The sequence below is a fragment of the Ipomoea nil genome, unplaced genomic scaffold (assembly GCF_001879475.1).
Source record: "Ipomoea nil cultivar Tokyo-kokei standard unplaced genomic scaffold, Asagao_1.1 scaffold2403, whole genome shotgun sequence".
Taxonomy (NCBI): domain Eukaryota; kingdom Viridiplantae; phylum Streptophyta; class Magnoliopsida; order Solanales; family Convolvulaceae; genus Ipomoea; species Ipomoea nil.
Genome location: NW_017618831.1, coordinates 1,286,338 through 1,310,073, shown reverse-complemented (window position 1 = coordinate 1,310,073; position 23,736 = coordinate 1,286,338). Strand labels below are relative to the sequence as shown.

General features: G+C 32.2%; 1 protein-coding gene across 1 annotated transcript in view; it reads right to left on the bottom strand.

Annotated features, from left to right (window-relative positions):
- Nucleotides 1-23,736, bottom strand: part of LOC109152249 — a 131,546-nt gene that overhangs the window by 102,962 nt on the left and 4,848 nt on the right. The window contains exons 5-10 of the mRNA XM_019299836.1: nt 23,404-23,453; nt 21,122-22,033; nt 20,833-20,892; nt 6,598-6,745; nt 3,752-4,823; nt 3,468-3,599 (exon numbers count right to left, since the gene is read on the bottom strand). Coding sequence (XP_019155381.1) covers nt 3,468-3,599; nt 3,752-4,823; nt 6,598-6,745; nt 20,833-20,892; nt 21,122-22,033; nt 23,404-23,453 — 2,374 coding nt within the window. The remainder of the gene's footprint in view (nt 1-3,467; nt 3,600-3,751; nt 4,824-6,597; nt 6,746-20,832; nt 20,893-21,121; nt 22,034-23,403; nt 23,454-23,736) is intronic.

The following is a 23,736-nucleotide window of genomic DNA, read 5'->3' as shown; positions in this document are numbered from 1 at the left end:
ACTCCACAGCAGAAACCTCTTTATCTCCAGGAGAGAATGAGACAGAATATAATTTTGGGTACTTGGTTGCTAGCTTCACTAAGTTGCTTTCAGAAGCCAAATTAGAATTTGCATATAGTTCTCTTATAGTAGTTGGGAGTTCTGGTAGCTCTTCAAGTTCTCCACGACCACTGATGTCAAGGTATTGAAGACTAAGAAGTTGGCTATAACATGCAGGTAAACTGACAAAATTGTTGCTACCGTGATTCAAGTACTCTATCTCTGACTCCAACAAGGTCAAGCATCCAATATCATTAGTTGTGAGTTGTCCTGGTATCAACGAGGTTAAGATAGAGTACTTGATATATATATATATATATATATATATATATATATATATATATATATATATATATAATAGTTTACTCATGGAGTACAAAACAAAATTTACACACAGATCAGAGACATGCATATATGTACATATGTATCTATGCGCTTCTGTGTATGTAAATGTATGTACAAAATAGCATAGTGATATAGTGTAATACTCCTTCCCTCCTCAAGTTATTATATTTACAATTTAATTTGTCAGTAACAAAACATATACTTATAAACTATATTAAAATTTATGTCAAATAATACAAAAATGTAAATTTGTACATTAAAAAAGAAATTACTAAAAATATGAAAAAAACAAATAGAGTTTTTTTTTTTTTTTTTTTGGTAACGAGGAATACCCACAATCATTACGTAATAGTGCACTAGGTAAATCCCGCATTATTATGACACTAACTGGTAAAGGACCACAAAGAGACAAAATAACTTAGGTTGCTCTTGGTTGGGGTTGTCCAAAATAGAGTTATTTGACCATTAAATAACATGTGTATGTATCAAATGAAACAAATTAAAATAGGGTTGAGGCAAATTATGCTTTGGAAACGCGCTCACCTTCCACAACAGCGTCGTACGTTCTAATTTTTTTAAAAAAATTGTTTTTCACTTGTTGTTAACAATGTTTCTCTCTTCAAAATCGTCCAGTTTAGAAATTATGAATCTACTGTATTTAAATTATGAATCTAGGGTATAGAAATTATGAATCTACAACTATACAGCATAACGCTCCCTGGGTTGAGGGGTAGCATTTATTCTTTTATGTATTGCCTAAGTAAAATAATTTCTAAAATATTAGTGCATAATTGTTACGTTCATTGTAAGGACTTTTTTTTCTTTTAATTTGTTAAATACTTCATAGGTGTTGATATAAAATGTTAAAGAGTATGAATATTCTTAATATAGACGGAGTATAACCCAAATTAAATAATATATAATAGTATAAAAGGGGTAATGTATGAGTACCTGAATCACTCCTATGGTAATTAGCCATATGCTCCGTTGCTCCTATTGGGCTGAAAGCACATTTTTTAATTCAGCCAATTTAAATGTAAAAATTATATAATTATGCTTGTTATGGATTCAGTCCTAGCCTAAATAAAACAGAAAACTAAAACAATCTGTAAAAAAAAAAAAAAAAAAAAAAAAAGTTTTCTAGTACGGAGTAATAAAGTATACCTACTACAGCGCATTATAAAGGTTTTTTTTTTTTTTTTTTTTTTTTTTTTTGGTAAAACAGAGCATTAAAAAGATAAAAAGCAAGGTAAATAATATGGGGAAGAAGAAGGAAAAATTGTAATATATATATACCATTTATACAATAAATTAATGCCCCAATCTGCTGAAGCTTTCAAATCCACAAGTTCCACCTCGAATCTTGAATAATCATTTGCTCCCATCATAGGTTTAGATTCAGGCCACAAACTACTAAATGGTAGGTACACAAAGCAATTGTCTATTCCGTCATGATTGTAGTAAGTTGATCCGGCTATCACACATTTTGTTTGGAGATCTTCATTTTTAATATCATTATGTGATGATAGTTTGGCTTTAATCACACAATGATGACGATTACTGCCATCAAAGCCTTGGTACGAGTGTGGTCCCCATTTATCAGCTTTAGAAGAGACAAAAAATACAGCAATTCCCACAAATTGTGTACTATACCAACGATGATTGAGATTGAAGGAGATCCTATTTGACCCGTATCGTCGGTATTTGAATGACCTCAAAAGAGTGTAATACTCCTCCTTAATCCGATAATATGATGAATCGGTTGAGTAGCTAACACTAAAAGGAGTCTTTCTGTGAAATGGAAATTGAATGCTCTTCTTAGCTAAAATGGTTTCACCTTTGAACAAATTACGATAAGCCCAGCAAGAGGAGATTACGACTGAATATAACATGGGGTTCTTGATTGCTAACATATCTACGTTGATTGACTCGTTTCCAAAGGCAAAATGGAAATCCACATATAGTTCGCTTATAGCATTTGGGAGTTCTGGCAACTCTTTAAGTTTTTCACAATATCTGATGTCAAGGTACTGAAGGTGAGGAAGTTGACTGAAACTTTCAGGTAAATAACTAAAATTGCTTCCTTGAAGATTCAAATATTCCAATGAGATCAAGCATTGTCCAAGATCTGAAGGGAGTCCTTTGTCGATGGTCTTAAACTTCCAGAGCTGTAGCCTTTTCAATGAGCTCAACTGCGTTATTGAAGATGGGAGTTGAAAAATGGCAGTTTTTAATATATGAAGCTCTTCCAATTTTGACAAGTTGCCCAGGTTTTCTGGCAATGACTTTAGTTTGGGACAATCTTCAAGCTCAAGAATTTTAAGGCTTTTCAACTCACATAAGTCATCAGAAAGAGATACAAGATCATCACACCGAATCAAGCGTAACTCGGTGAGCCCACATAGTTGCCGGATGGATGAGGGGAGTTCTGTAATGTGCATGAATTCTAACTTAAGCTCCACTACAAGTGGAATACTTTTCTGGATTTCTGGAAAATTTTCTAATGAATAACAATTCTCAAGTTTGAGAAATTGAAGAGATGAAAGTTGAATAAAGCTAGGAAGCTTATTTAGGTTACCGCAATAACTTAAATTCAATAAAATAAGCTTCTCAAGACGTCCAACAGAGGGATGAATCTCTATTAATTTCTTACAACTTGAAAGGTATAACTTTTCCAAATTCGGCATCATATCAAAATTTGGAGTCTCTAGCAAAGAATCGGAAGAGCTAAGATCCAAATAGGTAAGTTTATTTAATTCCTGCATGCATGCGTGCAAGAGTAGATGGAGATCAAATAATAATTAATTTAAGCTATTTAATTAAATAATATAATGTAGAAAAATAATTTAACACAGTAGTGAGTGAGCAGGTTAGAATCATATACGTACCTTAGTTATCCGACAATTTTGAAGAGAACTATCCCGCAGACAAAGCCTAACAAGCTCCAATGGAGTCGTATCCATGGTAGAGAGATGAAAACTTGTGGGCAATGAAGGGAAAGGATAATGTGGGAAATGAAGCCACCTCAAGCTGCTAGGAAGCTCATAATTATCCTTGACATCACCATCAAAATTAGTATCCTCCCACGACCGTTTAACTATGAGTATCTTCAAAGCTTCAAAGGCACTGCTAATATTCTCATAATTGTGCACCCACAATCCATATGTATTATAGGGGAGTGAAATACATTCTATGTGTTTAGTAACTGTAAGCTCCTGAAAGAATAAAAAAATAAAAATAAATAAAAAAAACCTTCAAGCTAAGTTGGCTAGCTAGGAAGTTAGGAAAAATTAACTACGAGTACTAATTAACTTTGATAGCATGGATCCATCAAATTACTATCGAAATATACATATATATGTCTTACCATTTTTCTGTATAATACAGCATCATCCTCAAACTCCCATACCCTGCTCCTAGGTTTCTCCTCTCTTGCAATATGCCAACCCATATCTTGGATTAGATCGTGCATCTCAATTCTTCCTTTCACGACTGATATGAGAGATCTTTCAATGAGCACACGCATACCAATGACCGGATGCAAATCACAACTTTTAAGCACATCTTTTACATATTCTTCCTCCTTGTATCTGAAAAAACATGCAATATGTAAAAAGATTTTTTGGTTTTTGGGATCTAGTCTATCAAAACTTATCTTAAGCTTCCCATGAATATCATCATTTGGGGTGTCCTTGAGTTTCTCTAAAGTGCTTTTCCACTCATCAGCCTCTAGTCCACAAAGATAAGAGCCCAAAACTTTGAGAGCTAATGGAAGACCCATAGCATAATGCACTATTAATCCCGAGATTTCTTTGACACCAGGTGCAACTTCCTTTTTAAATGCAAACAAACTGAACAGTTGAATAGCTTCCTCATTTCCCAATGTTTCTACTTCATATATATGCTTCTCATCAACTCCATGGGAACGCAATACCCCCGCATCTCTTGTAGTTATAATCACTCTACTACCCCTACCAAACCAATTACAAGATCCGGCTAAATTCTGTAATTGTTCCACATGGTCTACGTCATCAAGAACAATCAAAACCTTTTTCCTTCCAAGCCATCTCTGTATCTTCTCCATTCCATCAAACTCATCGCTTACCATCGTCACATTTTGTATTGTTTCCAAAAGGGTCTTTTGCAATTCAATGATTTTATGTTGTCTAATATCGGCAAGAAAACAAGCTCCATCAAATTGACTTGAAAATTTCTTAAAGACCGCCCTTGCAATTGTTGTCTTGCCAATACCTCCCATACCCCAAATCCCAATGAATTGAACATCATCAGGTTCTAGTGTCAACAAGTTACCCACATAGCCAACCCTAGTTTCCAATCCCACGAAATTGTCTTGAAGGACTGTTGAGGAGGCTTGAGTGCAGAGATTCACTCGATTAAATATGTCGTGAGTAACTTTTTCGACACATTTTCCTTCGAACCTGACAATATTGAACACAAATTAAATAATTGAAACATGCAATTGAATACTCAGCTAGCCTTAATAGAATTCAAGCAATGCTACTCAGATTATGGGACAGATCCCTCTATATTCACCAAAGCCATGAGACATCAATGTAAAATTTCCATACTTCATCAAAGAAGTTGTAGGTGTTCTTCAATTCTCAATGAATGGGCTAAAATGCATTTTTAATTTCTCAATTATTACTTTTTATAAAATTTGGTCCGTATCTTTAAATCTGAACACTATTGATCCCCAATTGTTTAGAAATTATATTGTTAATTTAATCTCTCTCACATGATACTCTCAAATGCAATCTGTTAGTATACATGTGTGCAGATTTGTTTTTAATTATAAACTTGGCTACTAACCTAAAAAAAGAAAAAAAAAAAAAAAAAAAAAAAAAAAAAAAAAAAAAAAACTCATAATTTTTTACAAAGTAATATATGTTTTATACTTTCTCAATCTTTTTCAACCAAAAAAATCAATGCTCTAACCACACATTTGGAGTAGTAAATTAGTAATAAAAGTGTCATCATACTATACATGACTACTAACCAAGTTTTAAAAGACTATTTTGTGCCTCTCATGAGAGCAGTGTTGCAAAAATAGCGCCTAGGCGCTAGGCGCTAGGAGGAGGCCGCGAGGAATGGCCTCGGCGGCCTCCTCCGCGGCCGGCCGGTTCGACGGTTTTTTTTTTTTTTTTTTTTTGAAATTGTCGAAAAAGTTTCGAAAGGCATAACTTTTGACTCGGTTGTCCGATTTGGACAATTTTTTTTTCAAATCGCGTATTTTTTTGAGATCTATCCACCGCAAACAGCCGAAGGTGGTTTGGTCCACTAATTTCTCAAAAAAATGCTTCTATAGCTCTTAATTTTAGTTTTTAATGTATTTAGATGTTTTAAACAATCTTTTGAACAATTTTACAACCACTCTCGTAAGTAGTTTCTAAGAAATAACTATGGAAACTTTATGTTTTATTACTAAATTTTAATAAAATTTTAATTTTTAATTTTATTTTTAATTAAAAAAAATTTAAAAAAAATTAAAAAAAATCGGCACCCTAGGCGCTAGGCGCCCCCTTGCCGCTTAGGGGGCGCCTAGCGTGTTTTGCAACATTGCATGAGAGATTGAATTCATAACACTTTTAACAATAGTAAACTAACGTAATCATCTAGTAATATTCAGTTGTACTATATGTACTCCATAATCTTACTCCTTGATGTGGCGGGATTTAATAAGTTCCTCTTTACATGGTCCCAATACAAGTGACTACGTGAAGGGTTTTTTTGTGTGTAGGAGTACACATAGCATTTTCCTATTCAAATATATTTATAATTAAATTATTATTATGATAGAACTTAGAACATTATATTATTATAGGAAAATGGACAAATAGGTTCCAGCACTTCAATTAGATTCATAAACTTTTATAAAACTTAATTAAACACATCACTTCACGATTACCGAAAGAGTAACCGGCTAACGCGGTGGGATACACTAAAATCGTGAATTAATGTGTATAATTGCACATTTTGATAATGATATGAACTTATTAAAGTCTGTAAATTGTAATAGGAATGGAGAAAATAATTTTTTTACTACTTGTTCTTTCTTAAAAACTAGATAGTAACACTACTCGCATTAAATAAATAAATAAAACTTTAATACCAGTAGTAAAAAACTAAAGCAAACGTCACGTGTAAAAAAATGAAGGAACAGAGGAAGAAGAAGTTGATCGAAAGCATATGTACCCATTGAAGTCATTCTGCAGATGATACCCTGAGATTTCTCCAGCTTTTTTCAACGCTTCCTTCCATCTTTCCACCTTCGCCTTCTCTGTATTCTCTTCTTCATGTCTCTTAAATGATTCGGCAAAACTTTCAGTTTGATTGCGCACAACTGAAGGCTCCACATCATAGAAAATGGGTATCACAATTTCCTCGCCGTACTGTTGTTGGCATTCCATAATTGCTGCAATTTCTTCCAAACACCATTTCGCTGATGCATAGTCTTTGGAGAACACAACAACTGCAAATTGTGATTCTTTAATAATTTGTAGCAACTTCTCAATACGCTGTCCTTTCTCCAATCCCTCATCGTCTTTGAAAGTGCGAATTCCTTTCTGTTGTAGCTCTTTGTAAAGGTGATCCACAAAAGTCTTTCGAGTATCTTCACCTCTAAAACTCAAGAAAACATCATACTCTTTTTTGCGGACAGATTGAAAAGGAGTAGAAGAGGTAGAAGCCATCAAGCCATAAATTTATTTGATATGGCCGGAAATTGGGTTCCTCAGAAACATAGATCCGAGGGAAGTATAATTAGAGTAGAGAATCAAAAGCATATGAACAACAAACTAATAAGGTAGTTAAGAATACAAACAGGTAGGCGTTACTTGAATTGCTTAAGTCGTCTCAGCAGTCAACTCCCAAGAATTCTTGGAATTGGATCACATGGGTGGGAGCCATTCCACCTCAAAAGTTGAAGACAACTGGTGGGTTTTCAAAAAAATAAATAAAAGAAGAAAGCAAAAGCACTACGGTTGGGTCTTAATCATTCTTCCAAAAAGGCTGAACCCTAACCCTAAAAGCCCTCCACACTCTGACCCGACAGAGTATTTGGGAGGATGTAAATTATGATGACTCAACTGAACATTAATCACAGAGGTTAGACCGATGCTCACTGTGCACAAGGAGCCCTCTCACTTTGAGAGGTTGCTCCCACACTGCCGCTGGTGAGACTCGATCCATGGACGACTACTTAATTATTACTCCGAGAGTGTTGAAAATAAATCAGAATTCAATTTGCAACGTTCAAATTATTTAGGAACAATTTTTGTTTATTATTTATATGTGATAAATTAAAATTACATTTTTAATTCATAAATTATAACACAAATATAAATGGATTGTAAAATTAACTTTTAATAAGTCATAAAAATAAATATTTCCGTACTCTAAATATTTTAAGAATTATAAGTGCAAATACAAATATATTTTTTTTAAACACTTAATATATAGTAAATCCACATATAATTAACAGTGTATCTAGATATATCATTCCAACAAAAAGGCTGAACCCCAACCCTAAGGGTTGGGCCCCCCACACCCCGGCCCGACAGAGCATTTGGGAGGATGTAAATCGGTGCTCACTGCGCACAAGAAGCCCCCCTCACTTAGCCCCCCTCAAAGCCCTCACTTTGAGAGGTTGCTCCCACACTACCGCTGGTGAGACTCGATCCCTGGTCATCATTCCAAAGTTTCACCTCTATGACCAGTTGAGCTACCCATGCGGGCGTGTATCTAGATATATGATATTCCATTTGCATGTGTACACTATTAATTATTAACGAATGTACTAATAAGTGTATTCAAATGTATTGTAATAATTATGAGAATGTTATTGCATTTTTTCTTTTTTTGATATGGTTGGAATTTGTATTACTCAGAAACATACAGTAGGGAACTAATTAGAAAAAAGATTTAGAAAAGTATGTATATGAACAAGCTAAACTACCGGAGTTGAGTACAGTAATCAATGCGTTTCTTTAGATAATCATACATTTCTAAAATCACACATTACCTTTCTAGATTTAATCATATTAATTGGGATAATCCCAAACGTCCAATAAAGATAAACAAAAAGTCTATTTCAAATTTATATTTTTATATTCATACTCTTAATTAAATTTAATAGAATTGGGAAACATGGGTGGGCGCCAATTTAAAGTTGAAGACAAGTGGTGCATTGAAGAAAACAAAAGGTCCACTACCTAAAAAGCAACAATTGAGTAGAAAGAAGGGACTAATGAGTCATATCACCGTCCACTACCTAATTACTCACACTCATACCCCAACTACTTAATTTGGGAATATATTTTTGAGTGAGTGCATGAATAAATTTTGGAAAATAGAGTTCAGTGCACATAGAATGCATTTGCACATGTTCTTTTGAACTATTGAAGTCTTGCAATTGCTTTTGTGTTTTATTTGATCAAACTTGTTTTTTCTTCTCTGTTCATCTGTTTGCAGGCTTTCTGCAGTTGCTGTGAAGGACTCAGAGCTAGCACCGAGTGCTTCAATACTGTTCTGCTTTAATCCTGCTTCCATATTCTACTCATCAATGTGAAAAATTAGCATACATTGAAATTGCCTAAGTAATTTGCATTGGATGGAATAAAGATGGAGGGACTCGATGAAAATCAAAGTATAACATTAAGAATGAAATTGGACAGTCCATAAGTTTGGTTTGGGGAGTGAAATAAATACAAATTCAAACATTAAAGATCAAATACAAACATTCCACTTCCAGTACGACTCACTGCAAACCACGCGTTCAAATACTCTTGTAAATTAAATTAAAACCACTGAGCTGAGCAACATTATATTGCTTAAAAGCACTGCATAAATGCATCCACATTGATTCTGGTCACGAGTTTGAATCATTTGAATAACACCCACACAGATAAACCATGGCAAAAAATGATCGACGAAGAACCTGCCATACCGATCTACCATTTAGCATCCCATCATCTACCGGCGGAGATACTTGCCAATTCCCCTGAGGTTCTAATAGTTCTATGACTTCAATAGATCCGTCTGTCAATCCAACTGCAAATTGGTTGGCTTCATGTGGATGCGCTGCAATCACAAGTGGATACACATCCTCGCTTCTACAATAATAATATATAACATACACAAGTTAATCCACAAGTTAACATTTCATTAAGGAAAAGAATAGTATTCTAATCTTAAACAAAAGTTGTGACACAAAATATTCGACTTAGAAGGTGTTCTTACCCATTCAATACAAGCTGATGAGGTAAATAAGCAGATGGAACAATACGGCATTTCAGTATTAGCTTATTGGCATCAAGCACTCCAATGTTTCCATCAATGAAGGATGCATAAATTAGTTGGCTGTTGCAGGAGTATGTAGCAGAAGAGATCCGCGTAGAAAGGGAAACACATGGAATCCACTGTAACAAGCATGCATACTCCAAATTTAAACCCTATATAGTCTTCATGAGCATATTTCAAGATTTGAGAAAACATGTTAGTTTTACCTGGTGTATGAGTTCCATCTTAAATGCATCATATATTGCCAATTGCGTTTCATGTGTAACTAGTAAGTGGAGTTGGTCAGCATGGAACATCACTTGTGTCTCACCTCCTGAAGGCACTTCACTACCAGGCAACTGGATGCTAATTGATCCTATCTTTTTCCACAAATTAGTGTTCCACGTACAAAGCTGAAAAAAAAAAAAAAGAAGGTTGTAATAATCTACTAACCTTGGTTTCCAGTTAATATTTTGTTAAAAATAAATTTTGGCATGCACAAATCTTTGGTCAGTTTGGAACCTTCTTGAAGTTTCTACAAAATACATAAATTTACAATAAAAAAAATTATTGCTATATATGTCCTACATGATTAGATAATCATGGTATGTTCCATATTGTACTGTACTGTTAATTGAGGGATTGAAGGGATGATGCCATAGTTGTGCCGTTTATTATTCCTTTTCGAATTGACATATATATATATATATGCTTACCTGGGCATCAGCTGCTGAAACCAATTAATATTTTGTTAAAATAAATTTTGGTATGCACAGAGTATGTAGAAAGCACAAATCTTTGGTCAGTTTGGAACCTTCTTGAAGTTTCTACAGAATACATAAATTTACAATAAAAAAAACTTGTTGCTATGTCCCTACATGATTAGTCATGGTATGTTCCACTATAATGTACTGTTAATTAAAGGAATCATGCCATAGTTGTTTATCATTCCTTCTCTAATAATTGACCTATATATGCTTACCTGGGCATCAGCATCTGCTGAAACCAACATTTTATGTTTGATAGAGAATGCTAAACCAGTGATAGGTTTCCGATGCTTTCCAAGTTCGATCAATTCCTATATATAAAATTAATTAAATCAATACATTGTTAAGTTATCATACATATAATGTAATATAATAAGATATGATATGTCATAGACTCATAGAGGACTTACCTCATTTTCCCAATCATATATACATATAGATGATTTCTCCGTACCAATTGCAATAATGTTGTTGTCATGAGGATGAAAAGCTAAGAAAGTTGATGCAGATGGCAAGGACGTGATTGTTTTCAATACCTACATCACATATACATTATAGAAATCGCGCACATGGTCATTTATAAAGCCAAATGTGGTAATTAAGAGTTAAACTTGTTCGCTAGTCATACCTCACTTGTCATGATGTTAAACAATGAAACCTTCCCACCAACAGCTGACACAACATAAGAGTCGTCGTTCGAAAGGGCTATGCAAGGAACTACTTCCTCTAGGTTGACACCTGACACATCATTAATCATAGGAGGACCACTGTTTGGTTGCCAATTCTGTGGATTGGCAGTGGCCTTTAGGCACCAGAGACTTTAGATACTCATTTGTCAAACAAATGCAAGACATTAACATAAATGGCATAGCAAAAACAAAAACAAAAACAAAAAAACAAAAAAAAAAACAAAAAAAAACAAAAAAAAAAAAACAAAACAAAAAACTCTTAATATATTCACTACCTTTCTGCTTGGATTTTGTTCATTGTAAGACAATTTCCATAATTTTTGAATACCATCTGAGCTGAGTGCCAAGATGCCAGCACCAGAATTTGTATAAAGAAGTCGGGCAACCTTAACAAAATCAATTTCAACATCAAGTGTTGAAATTTATGGAAAATTAAATACCTTAATTAACTTTATACGTACACCTTATTTATTAGTTAAAGCACCATTGTCTATCTGTAAGAGAAATGAACTACAAGAAAAATGATGAAGAGAAAATTAGTTCAAAAACCTTAGCGTCAGAGCACTCTGGCATGGAAACCATTTGATATTGAACACTTTGTATTTCTTCCCCAATAATTGGATTAGGGTGAGTGAAAGCAGGTTGATCTTCAGGCAATGCTGCATGTATATCACTATTCTTTGCCATTGAAGCCTCTTCATCATCAATATGTTCTGCCATTAATCATTCATGCGTAATTAATTACTCCGTGTATAATTATATAATTATATTTTATAAACTAATATTTATTAACATAAAAATATAGAATTGTCAATTGTGTCTGCATGTGTACAAATTGATAATTACTCACTCCTTCCCAAAATAGTATGACATTAAAAAAAAAAACAATCAATACTTTTAAAAGAAATCAATTATTGTAGCCACAACGAACAAAGAGTTCACCCAAGATCAAAAGAAATAAACTTCATTGTGAAAATTTGAACTCAATAAACTAGCATCATCATGAGAGGCCAAATCATTTGCCTAACAATGTTACATCTATAACACTTTTCTCTGCCATATAATTGGAAACTCATCGTCATCTATATGCGTCTATCTTATTTTATTTGTGTGTATGTAAATGATTATAGAATTAATTATCGAAATGATCATTTGTCTATAACGAAATTATCAATTTTGTCCAACTTGTTGGTAAAACCTTTTGCTACTCGATTACCGAGTGCCACATAGAATTTTTTTTTTCAAATATTAAAATTTAAAATATATTTTTAAAACTTTAAATAAATTAAAATTACTTTAAAAATAAAAATAAAAAAACACCCCACGCACTCCCATGTATATTTTTATAGTACAAATGTATGTATATAATAGAATAGTGTAATAGCAATATATCATTTAGTCTTTTTATTTATTTTTTAAATGCTATTATGTAATAATTATTATTTACATCATTTAGTCTTTTTATTTTTAAAAAAATGCTATTATGTTATAATTATTATTTATACTTATATTTTGTTGTATGGGATATGTGGTTGTATAAAATATTAAAGAGTATATATTCCTAATAACATAGTATGGAATAAAGTACCTGTATTATTGTTTTTCGCCACCATTGCATCATCTCCACCACTATCTTCTGTATGTTGTGATCCGCCATCTTCCTCTACCTCTTCTACATCATCAAGATTAAATATAACTTTTAAAGGCTATGCTAATTATTTAGTAAAATGTTTAACATGTTTCCATTATTTTTTTTTTCTTTTGGATATTACTTTTTGAATTGAAAAGTAGTAGTTAACTAGAAGAAAAATGAACAGATACTACAATGTAATAGAGCTAGTAGCATTCAAAAAAAAAAAAAAAAAAAAAAAAAAAAAAAAACTAGAAGAAAAATGATATGACTTTATTAAGTATTGAAAATACCGGCTGAAAATCATAAATCTATACTCTATTATTGTTCTTTGAGAATCACGATTTACTTACTTTCTTGTTATAAGAAAGTTAAATTAAAATTCAAGAAATCAAAAGTAGAAAGGAAAAAAAAAACAATTGACAATGTTAGATATAGTTAAACTTGTTATTAATTAGTATTCTCAAAGTCGAGTTTGTCAGATATTTTTTGTTTTGCTGTATGGATAGGTGTTCATACAAAATATTTAGGAATATAAAAATATAGAGTTGATTCCATTTTTAATTTTGTTCTAGTCTATAGATTTATACGTATCAACTTACTTTTAGTTTTTAATTTTTTTTTTCAAAATATTCTGTTGGTCCTAGTATTATTGTGACATAACATTTTTTGGTCATCTCTCACCAAAATCGTTTAAATACAAGGAAATTTTGGTCTATTCAAATTTAAGTGTTGAGTCCTTTTCTTTTTCTGGTCTTAGATTTATATGTGTCATCTCACTTGTAGTTTTTTTTTTTTTAAATTTAAATTTAAAAACATTTTCGTTCATTGGTCATAGCATTATTGCGGCATGATCGTTTTTTGATCATCTCTCAACAAATGTGTTTGTATGACATTAAAAATCATGTTATTAACAACTCAAAATCATCTTCTTCTTTTTCTTTTTTTTTTCTTTTTTCTTTTCTTTTTCTTTTTGGCAATAAAATTGTTATCAATATATAAGTCTAAGTGCAATTGAAAAACCACAAGTCTACTTCATAACAAACCTTAAGTCTAGTGCATATAAGTTCATAAAAGTTCACAAGACTTGTAGTTTTATTACCAAGAACAAATAATGAGGATTTTGAGTGGTTAATAACTTCATTTTTAATGTGAAGTTAACATTTTGAGTGGTTAATAACTTCATTTTTAATGTGAAGTTAACATTTTGAGTGGTTAATAACTTTATTTTTAATGTCATTTAAACATATTTATTGACTGATTACCAAAATGGTTATGACACAATAATGTTAGGACCAATAGTGATGTTTTGAAAGAAAAAAAAAAAAAAGACTAAAAATAAAATGACGCATATAAATTTATGACCAAAAAAAGCAAAAGGCCGGACTTAACACTTAATAGACCAAAATGACTTTGTATTTAATGTCACTTAAACGGGTTTATTGGCATATAAGTCAAAGTGAATGTTTTGAAAAAAAGAACTCAAAGTGAACTGACACATATAAATGTAGGATAAAAAATAAAATTAACTCTAAAAATATATGTGATATAATTTAAAATAATATGTATGATAGTATAAAGTTTGGGTAAAGTATACGAGTACCTGGATCTCTTTCACTAGAACCGGCCTCCCTGTAGAAAAGCACAAGTACAATGTATAAACATCTTTTTATTTTTAGTAATTAAAAGAACAACAAAAGTTTGTACATTTCTTGACACATATATAATTCCTTAGCCTAAATAAAATATAAAACTGAAAGAAATTAAAGAAAACTGCATAAAAACTAATGAACATAAAAGAGTATATGTGGCATTAAAAACTTAAAAGAAAATCAGAATTTTAAGGAATAAATGAAAATTTTCAGGCTCAATATGTTTTTTTGTTTTTTTTTTTGTTTTTTGGTATATAACAATTCGTAACTCCAATCTGTTGAAGATTTTAAATTTTAAATAAATAATTAAAATAAGCATGCTTGATATGAATTCATTGACCTAAATAAAAGAGAAAACTAAAACAAATTGGAAAGTTAACTATTACTAAAGTGTCATATTATGTAGTATGAAGTATTAAAAAGTTCAAGAAAGATGGTAAATGGAGGGGAACCGAAATCAATATGTTTACCTTTTATATATCAAACTACAACCCCAATCAGCAGTGGCTTCCAAATTCATAAAGTTCACCTCAAATCTTGAAAAATCAAAAGATTCTGCAGGCCACAAACTACTAAATGGTATGTAGACAAAGCAGATGTGTCCTCCGTTGTTATCATATCCATTAGTTGAACTGGCAATCACACATTCTCTTTCGAGAAATTCATTTCTCTCATCTTTGTGTGACAATTTGGCTATGACTGTGAAATACTCAACACCATCAATGTCCCTGGAGAAGAGTGGTCTCCATGTATCATATCCTGAAGAGCGGAAATATACAGCAAATCCCGCAAAGCTTTGACAATACCAGGGGAAATTGAGATCAATAGCGATACCATTTGACTGATAGCATTGAGATTGAAATAATCTCAAGACATTGGCCTCGGTGTAACGATCCTCATCCTCTCGTAAATAGATTGGATAGCTAACACTGAAAGGAGTCTTTCTATGAAACGGAAAATGAATAAATATCTTAGCTAAACAATGCTCCGGGCAGTGATATTGATCATCATGAGAGAATGCAACTGAATGTAATTCCGGGCACTCTGCTAACTCCTTTATGCTTTTTCTAGAGGCAAAATGAAAATCTGCATACAGTTCTCTTGTACTTTCTGGGAGTTTTGGGAGCTCTTTAAGTTTTCCACAATCTCTGATGTCAAGATACTGAAGGCGAGGGAGTTGGCTGAAGCTTACGGGTAAATCAACAAAGTCGCTCCCCCGTAGATTCAAGTATTCTAACGAGATGAAGCATCCAAGATTTGAAGGCAATGCTCCACAATATTCAAGTATGAGAGACAGAAGAGATAAAACACGAACAAAGCAGGGAAGCTTCTCTAGCTCACGGCAATTGCTTAAATCCAATATCAAAAGCTTCTGAAGATGTCCAATAGATGGGTGAATCTCTTTTAATTTCTCACAACCTGAAAGGTATAATTCTTTTAAATTCGGTAGCATATCAAAATTTGGAGTTTCTAGCAAAGAGCAAGAAGAGCTAAGATTCAAATAGGTAAGTCTGGTTAATTCCTGCCAGAGAAGATGGAGAATAAAATAAGTATAAGCTATTTGATTAAGAAAAAGAATTGATGAACACAAAGTAGTGAGTCGGGTTAGAATCATCTACAATACCTTAGTTATCCTACAATTTTCAAGAGAACTAGAGTGCAGATAAACCCCAACAAGCTCAGAGGGATTATTATCCATGCCAGAGGAATGAAAGCTTTTCGGTAATGAAGGGAAAGGATAATCTGGGAAATGAAGCCACCTCAAGCTACTTGGAAGATAATCATCCATGACACGGTCAAAATTATTATCTTCTTCGTTGGACGATGACCGTTTACCTATGAGTGTCTTCAAAGATTTAAAGGCACCCCAAATATTCTTATCATTGTCCAGGTCACATCTGTATGTATAGGGGAATACCATACATTCTATGTGTTCAGGGTCCTGAAAGAATTGAAGAAATAAAAATAGTACACACATCAATCTTTCTAATGCAATATCAAAAAGAAACCTTCAAGCTAAGTTAGACCACAGCGTAATATAATCTAGGAAGTAATTAATTAAGAAACCACACTATATATATGCATGCATAATCATTATTTTAATTAACTAATTTTGCTACATCTTACTATTGAAATATATGCCTTACCATTTTTCTGTATAATACAGCATCCTCAAACTCCCATACCATGCTCCTAGGTTTCTCCTCTCTTGCAATATGCCAACCCATATGTTGGATTAGATCGTGCATCTCAATTCTTCCTTCCACGACCGATATCAGAGATTTTTCAATCAACACATGCAGCAATGGAAGCAAATAACAACTATAATAAAGCACATTGTTTACATATTCTTTCATCTCGTGTCTGAAAAAACATGCAATATATAAAAAGATTTTTTGATCTTTGCAATCTAGTTCATCAAAACTTGTCCTAAGCACTCGAAGAATATTATCTATTGGGGTGTGAAGGGTGTCAGTGTCTTTGAGTTTCTCCAATGTGCTTTTCCAGTAAACAGCCTCTTGTCCACAAAGATAAGACCCCAGCAATTTAAGGGCGAGTGGAAGACCCTTACAATGATACACAATTGATCCACACAGTTCTTCGATTTCAGTTGTAGAAATTTTCTTTTTAAAAGCATACCAACTAAACAATTGAATAGCTTCCTGCTCTTCCAATGTATCTACTTGGTATATATACTTTTCATCAACTTTATGAGAACTCAATACTCCAGCATCTCTTGTGGTTATAATCACTCTACTACCCCTACCAAACCAATCATGATCCCCTGCTAAATTCTCTAATTGTTCCACATAGCTTACGTCATCCAGAACAATCAAAACCTTTTTCAGTCTAAGCCGTCTCCTTATCATCCGCGCCATTCCAGCAAACTCATCTCTTATTCCTATCTTCACATGTAGTATTGCTTCTAGAAGGACCTTTTGCAATTCAATGATGTTATGTCGTCTAATATTGGGAAGAAAATAAGCTCTATCAAATTGGAGTGAAAATTTATTGAAGACAGCCATTGCAGTTGTTGTCTTACCGATACCTCCCATACCACAAATACCAATAAACCTATTATAATCATCATCATCATCATCAGCCGATCTCAACCAGTTACCAATGTCGTTAACTCTAGATTTCAACCCTTCTAAGTTGTTTTCAAAGGCTGACCATGTCTGATTTGATTGATTCAATCGAGCAAATATGTCGGCAGCAACTCCTTGTACACATTTTATATCAAGTCTGAAAAGATTGAACATCAATAGTTTTAAAATTTTAGTACTCCAACTTCATAGCAATATATGACATCGATCAATATAAAATTTACATACTTCATCAAAAAAAGTTGCACTTGTTTTCTTAATGAATATCTATGGACGTCTATTCTAACAAAATTGTTCTACACTATTCACTTGTAACATTATGTTAACTAATTATAGTCTGCATAATGATGAATCATATGAGAAGAGGAAGTTGAAAGCAAACCGATTATAGTCTCTCTGCAAATGATGCCCTTTGAGATAGCCTGCTTTTTTCAACACTTCCTTCCATCTTCTTACCTTCTCCTCCTCCTCATCCTTCACAAATTCAACCAATTCCTTGAACGAATCTCCAAAACTTCCTTTCTGTTTCCGGACATCTGAAGGCTCCACGTCGTAAAAAATTGGCACCACAATTTGTTCTTTGAACTTTTCTTGGCATTCCATCATTGTTGTAAGTTCTTCCAAACAGCATTTTGACGATGCATAGCCTTTGGAGAAGACTGTGATAAAAAATCTTGAATCTTTAATAGCTTTTTGTCGAGCCAGAGAGACACAGTCTCCTTCCTCCATTTGATCGTAATCCTTGAAGGTGTGAATTCCTTTCAATTCTAAATAAGTGTAAAGATAATCTACAAAAATCTTGTCAATATCTGAACCTCTAAAATTCAAGAAAACATCGTAAGTCCATTCATGGATTGATTGTGAAGCAGTAACAGAAGAGGTAGAAGCCATCAAGCCATATGGAAAGAATTTGGGTTCCCCTAAAACATGCAGGGAACTAATTAGAAGGGAGTTTCAAAAGCAAATAAATTCAGCACATACAATATGGCTTGTTGTGTAATGAAGGAATTTTGCATAACAACACTACACAGCAGAAACGAAAACACAGTATTATATATTTACAATTTATTTATTTAACTAGTTCATACTAAAAAAATAAAGTAAAAATAACATTTTTTACCCTAGAATTATATGTTTATAACATATTTTTCCTCTGAATTATTAATGTAAGCACATTAACCCCTTAAGTAGTATTCTAAAGGTGGCGATTTTTCCCCTTGATATATTAAATTGACATTTTTACCCTTAAAGTAAACATTTTATTTATTTTTAATCTCCAACAAATTATTGCTTACACGTAGGGATGACCACGATTTGGTTCGAATTGAATCGGACACTATAGCAATCGGATTGAAAGTTTGCAGTTATGATTCAGATCCGATTTGGATTTCAGTTTATTAAAATTATGAATCGAAAAAAACTAGATCATGAGTCGTGAACCGGCAGTTCCGGATCCGGTTCGAATTTTGAACCGTATTTATTTTAATTGTTTTAATTTTAAAATAGTCTAAATTCAACAATAAATGCACTTTTTTCAGTTCGGAACATGAACTGGTCGTTTCGGTTCGCGATTTTAATAAACTCTAAATATCGGGTTTCAATTCAATTTGTAATTAAAATATTTCAGTTTGGTTGCTATAGTGTCTGTTCGATTTGAACCAAATCGTGGTCATAATTTGTTGTAGAAGAAAAATAAATTAAATATTATATTTTAAGAGTAAATATGTTCATTTAACATTTCAGGACGAAAAACAGCCACTTGAATAATTCAGGGGGGAAAAATATTATAAGTATATAACTCGGAGAAAAATGCTATTTTTTCAAAAATAAATAAATAATTCAAGGGGATAAACTGACCCTTGACACGTCCCCCACTAGTCCTCATGGTTGCGATTAACTTACTATTTGTCTTTAATAACATTGATGATTGATGTAATGCAAAACCTTTTTGTATATGCATTTACAGGGTATTTGGTTGGAGGGGGAATTACGTGGGAAAAGGATTGCAATTTTATAGGAGATGAATTACTGGGAATAAAGTGGGAATTTAAATTCCTGTGCTTGGTTTACAAGAATAGAATTACTGAGAATTTCAAATCTAATGTTTGGTATACATGGAAATTGAAATGGAATAAGTAATATAAAGTCTAAAATGTCCATTGTTGTTGTATTAATTTTTGGTTAAAAAGGGTGGGGGTGGGATGAAAATGGGTGAATTGCAACTCCTTCCAACCAAACTAAGGAATTTTATGGCCTTTGGAATTATGTGGGAAGAGAATTTAAATTCCTTCCAACCAAACACCATGTTAGTGTTAAAAAAAGTGTGTAGTCAGGGACAAGACGGAACCAAAGGGGCAAGGGGGGCAGTTGCCCCCTCACCCCACCCCATATATAATTTTTGTATGTATATATGTATATATAGTACATGTTTTAGTATTAGTATAAAAAAAAACTATTAAATGTCAACATGCAAATGAGTTAGATTAATTGGTAGAGCATATGTTTGGCAATAGTAAAAGTCAAGGGTTTGAATCATTGGTTTTTAATAGCTTTTTTAATATTTAATATGGGTTCAACACAGTCACGTTTTTAATAATTTTTTTAATATTTAATACACACACAAGAGATGTGTTATTCAAAATATGTTTTCTATTCAAATTATTTTATCAAATTAATTATGTTTCATATTTTGTGATGAATATTTTTATAAAGTTTCGATTTGTTTTATTTTTCGCACATATCCAACAATATTTACAGCTATATTTTTTAGATAATTTATTTATTTTTTAAAAATTATCTATTTTGTTTTAATATTTCATCTTTATTGGAAATTTTTTTTGAATCCATCTGTTCTTCGTCGCCCCTTCAATCGAATTTCTGGCTCCATCCCTATGTATAGTACATACTTAGAAATATTCCTGGGCTAGTTTTAGGATGTGTATCCCAAGAAGTGTTCAATTTTATTCTTCAAATTTTACATTTCCTTGAAATATATTACTATGTAAATGAAATGAAAGAAACGTAAATAAAATAAACATTTGTTAATCCAGTCAACAAAAATCTAGAGTTAACCTGCTAAAATGTTAATTGCTCTTTTTTCTAAGTTCAATGTCTTATTTGCTCTTTTTTTCCGAGTTCAATGACTTATTTGGGGGTTATTTGAATTCGATGACTTAATTGTTGTTTCCTAAATAGTTCAGTGACCTATTTATCCAAAATGTTAACACAGTATGAATAATATGAATATATGAAGGGGTAATAAGGTAATTGAGAAATTATATTAGAACAATAATACAATATTTTTACCTGGCTCAGGCGTGGACACATGTGTCTCTTCTAACAATGGAGCTTCTTCATTACTTTCTTCTGCAATTCATGTGTATATTTAGAGCGCGATATTTTATTAACTAATATTTATCATTTTAACCTTTTTTATTAACATGAAAATATATAAAATATATACTTTAGTTCAAAGGAATATTTATATATGCATGCATGAATGTGTGTATGCGTGGTTGTATATATAAGTGTGTGTGTGTGTGTATATAATTACATACCATGCATGCATCCATGGTGAAATATGATGAGTACGTACCTGAATCACCATTATCATGGGAAGTAGCTATAGTTTGGCTCCACAATGCTTCACTTAATGATTCATCATTTTGATATAACAAACCACAACTCCAATCTGTTGAAACATTTGATGCAGGATCCCCAAATGCCACCTCAAATACCAAATAATCACTGGGGATAGCTCTCAATTTATTCTTAAACAGACTAAGAAATGGTATGTAGGCAAAGCCTATGATTTCCAAATACTCTTGACGATCGAATTCAGAATTAAACTCTTCATCGCATAGTCTGCCAATAACACAATTTGTCTGGAGAAGTTGTTTATTATCTTTGTGTACCAGCTGGGCTATGACCTCACGGTATCTAAAAGGACGACCGTCTGGGCATGATTTCCATTTATGATCATGTGAATCGAGAGTAAAGCACACAACAAATCCCGCAAAGCTTTGATTATGCCAGGAGGATTTAAGACTAATGGAGATCTTATTTGAACGAAGAGATGAATATTTGAACCGTTTCGTGACATCACTATCGGTTAAATATGCATCACTAGGATAGGTAACAATGAAAGAAGAGTCTCTCATGATTTGAAAAGGCTCATGATGAGCAAACATCCTAGCTAACTCCACAGCAGAAACCTCTTTATCTCCAGGAGAGAATGAGACAGAATATAATTTTGGGTACTTGGTTGCTAGCTTCACTAAGTTGCTTTCAGAAGCCAAATTAGAATTTGCATATAGTTCTCTTATAGTAGTTGGGAGTTCTGGTAGCTCTTCAAGTTCTCCACGACCACTGATGTCAAGGTATTGAAGACTAGGAAGTTGGTTATAACATGCAGGTAAACTAACAAAATTGTTGCTACCGTGATTCAAGTACTCTATCTCCAACTCCAACAAGGTCAAGCATCCAATATCATTAGTTGTGAGTAGTCCTGATATCAATGAGGTTAAGATAGAGTACTTGATATATATATATATATATATATATATATATATATATATATATATATATATAATAGTTTACTCATGCAGTACAAAACAAAATTTACACACAGATCAGAGACATGCATATATGTACATATGTATCTATGCGCTTCAGTGTATGTAAATGTATGTACAAAATAGCATAGTGATATAGTGTAATACTCCTTCCCTCAAGTTATTATATTTACAATTTAATTTTTCAGTAATAAAACTTATATACTTATAAACGATATTAAAATTTATGTCAAATAATACAAAAATGTAAATTTGTACATTAAAAAAGAAATTGCTAAAAATATGAAAAAATAAATCGAGTTTTGTTTTTTTTTGTTTTTGTTTTTTTGTTATTTTTTTTTCGAGGAAAACCCACAGTCATTACGTAATAGTGTGCATTGGGTAAATCCCGCATTATGACACTAACCGGTAAAGGACCACAAAGATACAAAATAACTTAGGTTGCTCTTGGTTGGGATTGTCCAAAATAGAGTTATTTGACCATTAAATAACATGTGTATGTATCAAATGAAACAAATTAAAATGGGGTTGAGGCAAATTATGCTTTGGAAACACGCTCACCTTCCACAACGGTGTCGTTTTCGTTTTTTAACAAAAACGACGACGTTCTAATTTTTTTACACAAAATTGTTTTTCACTTGTCGTTAACCGCGTTTCTCTCTTCGCAATCGCACAGTTTAGAAATTATAAATCTACTGTATTTAAATTATAAATCTACTGTATTTAAATTATAAATCTACAGTATAGAAATTATGAATCTACCATATTAGGTTTATGAACATGTAATAGAGCTATATGTTCATAATTTTCGATGTTCATATATCCAATTGTTGAACTTTCTATTTATAAATCACAGAACTATATGTTCATAATTTGAAAACTATACAGTTTAGAAATTATGAATCTATAGTACATAAATTATGAATTTACAATATATATATTATGAATCTGCAGTATAAAAATTATAAATCTACTGTATTTAAACTATAAATCTATGGTTTAGAAATTATGAACCTACAGTATAGAAATTATGAATCTCCAACTTTACAGCATAATACTTCATGGGTTAAAGGGTAGCATTTATTCTTTTATGTATTACTATGTAAAATAATTTCTAAAATATTAGTACATAATTGTTAGTTTGTTACGTTCATTGTAAGGACTTCTTTTTTCTTTTAATTTGTTAAATACTTCATAGGTGTTGATATAAAATGTTTAAGAGTATGAATATACTTAATATATAAGGAGTATAACACAAAATAAAATAATATATAATAGTATAAAAGGGGTAATGTATGAGTACCTGAATCACTCCTATGGTAATTAGCCATATGCTCCCTTGCTCCTATTGGGCTGAAAGCACATTTTTTAATTCAGCATATTTAAAAGTAAAAATTATATAATTATGCTTGTTATGGATTCAGTCCTAGCCTAAATTAAACAGAAAACTAAAACAATCTGTAAGAAAAAATAAAAAATAAAAAAGTTATCTAGTCCGGAGTAATAAAGTATACCTACTACAGAGCATTAAAAAGTTTTTTTTTTTTTTTTTTTTTTTTTGGAAAAACAGAGCATTAAAAAGTTGAAAAGGAATGTAAATAATATAGGGAAGAAAAAGGAAAATTTGTAATATATA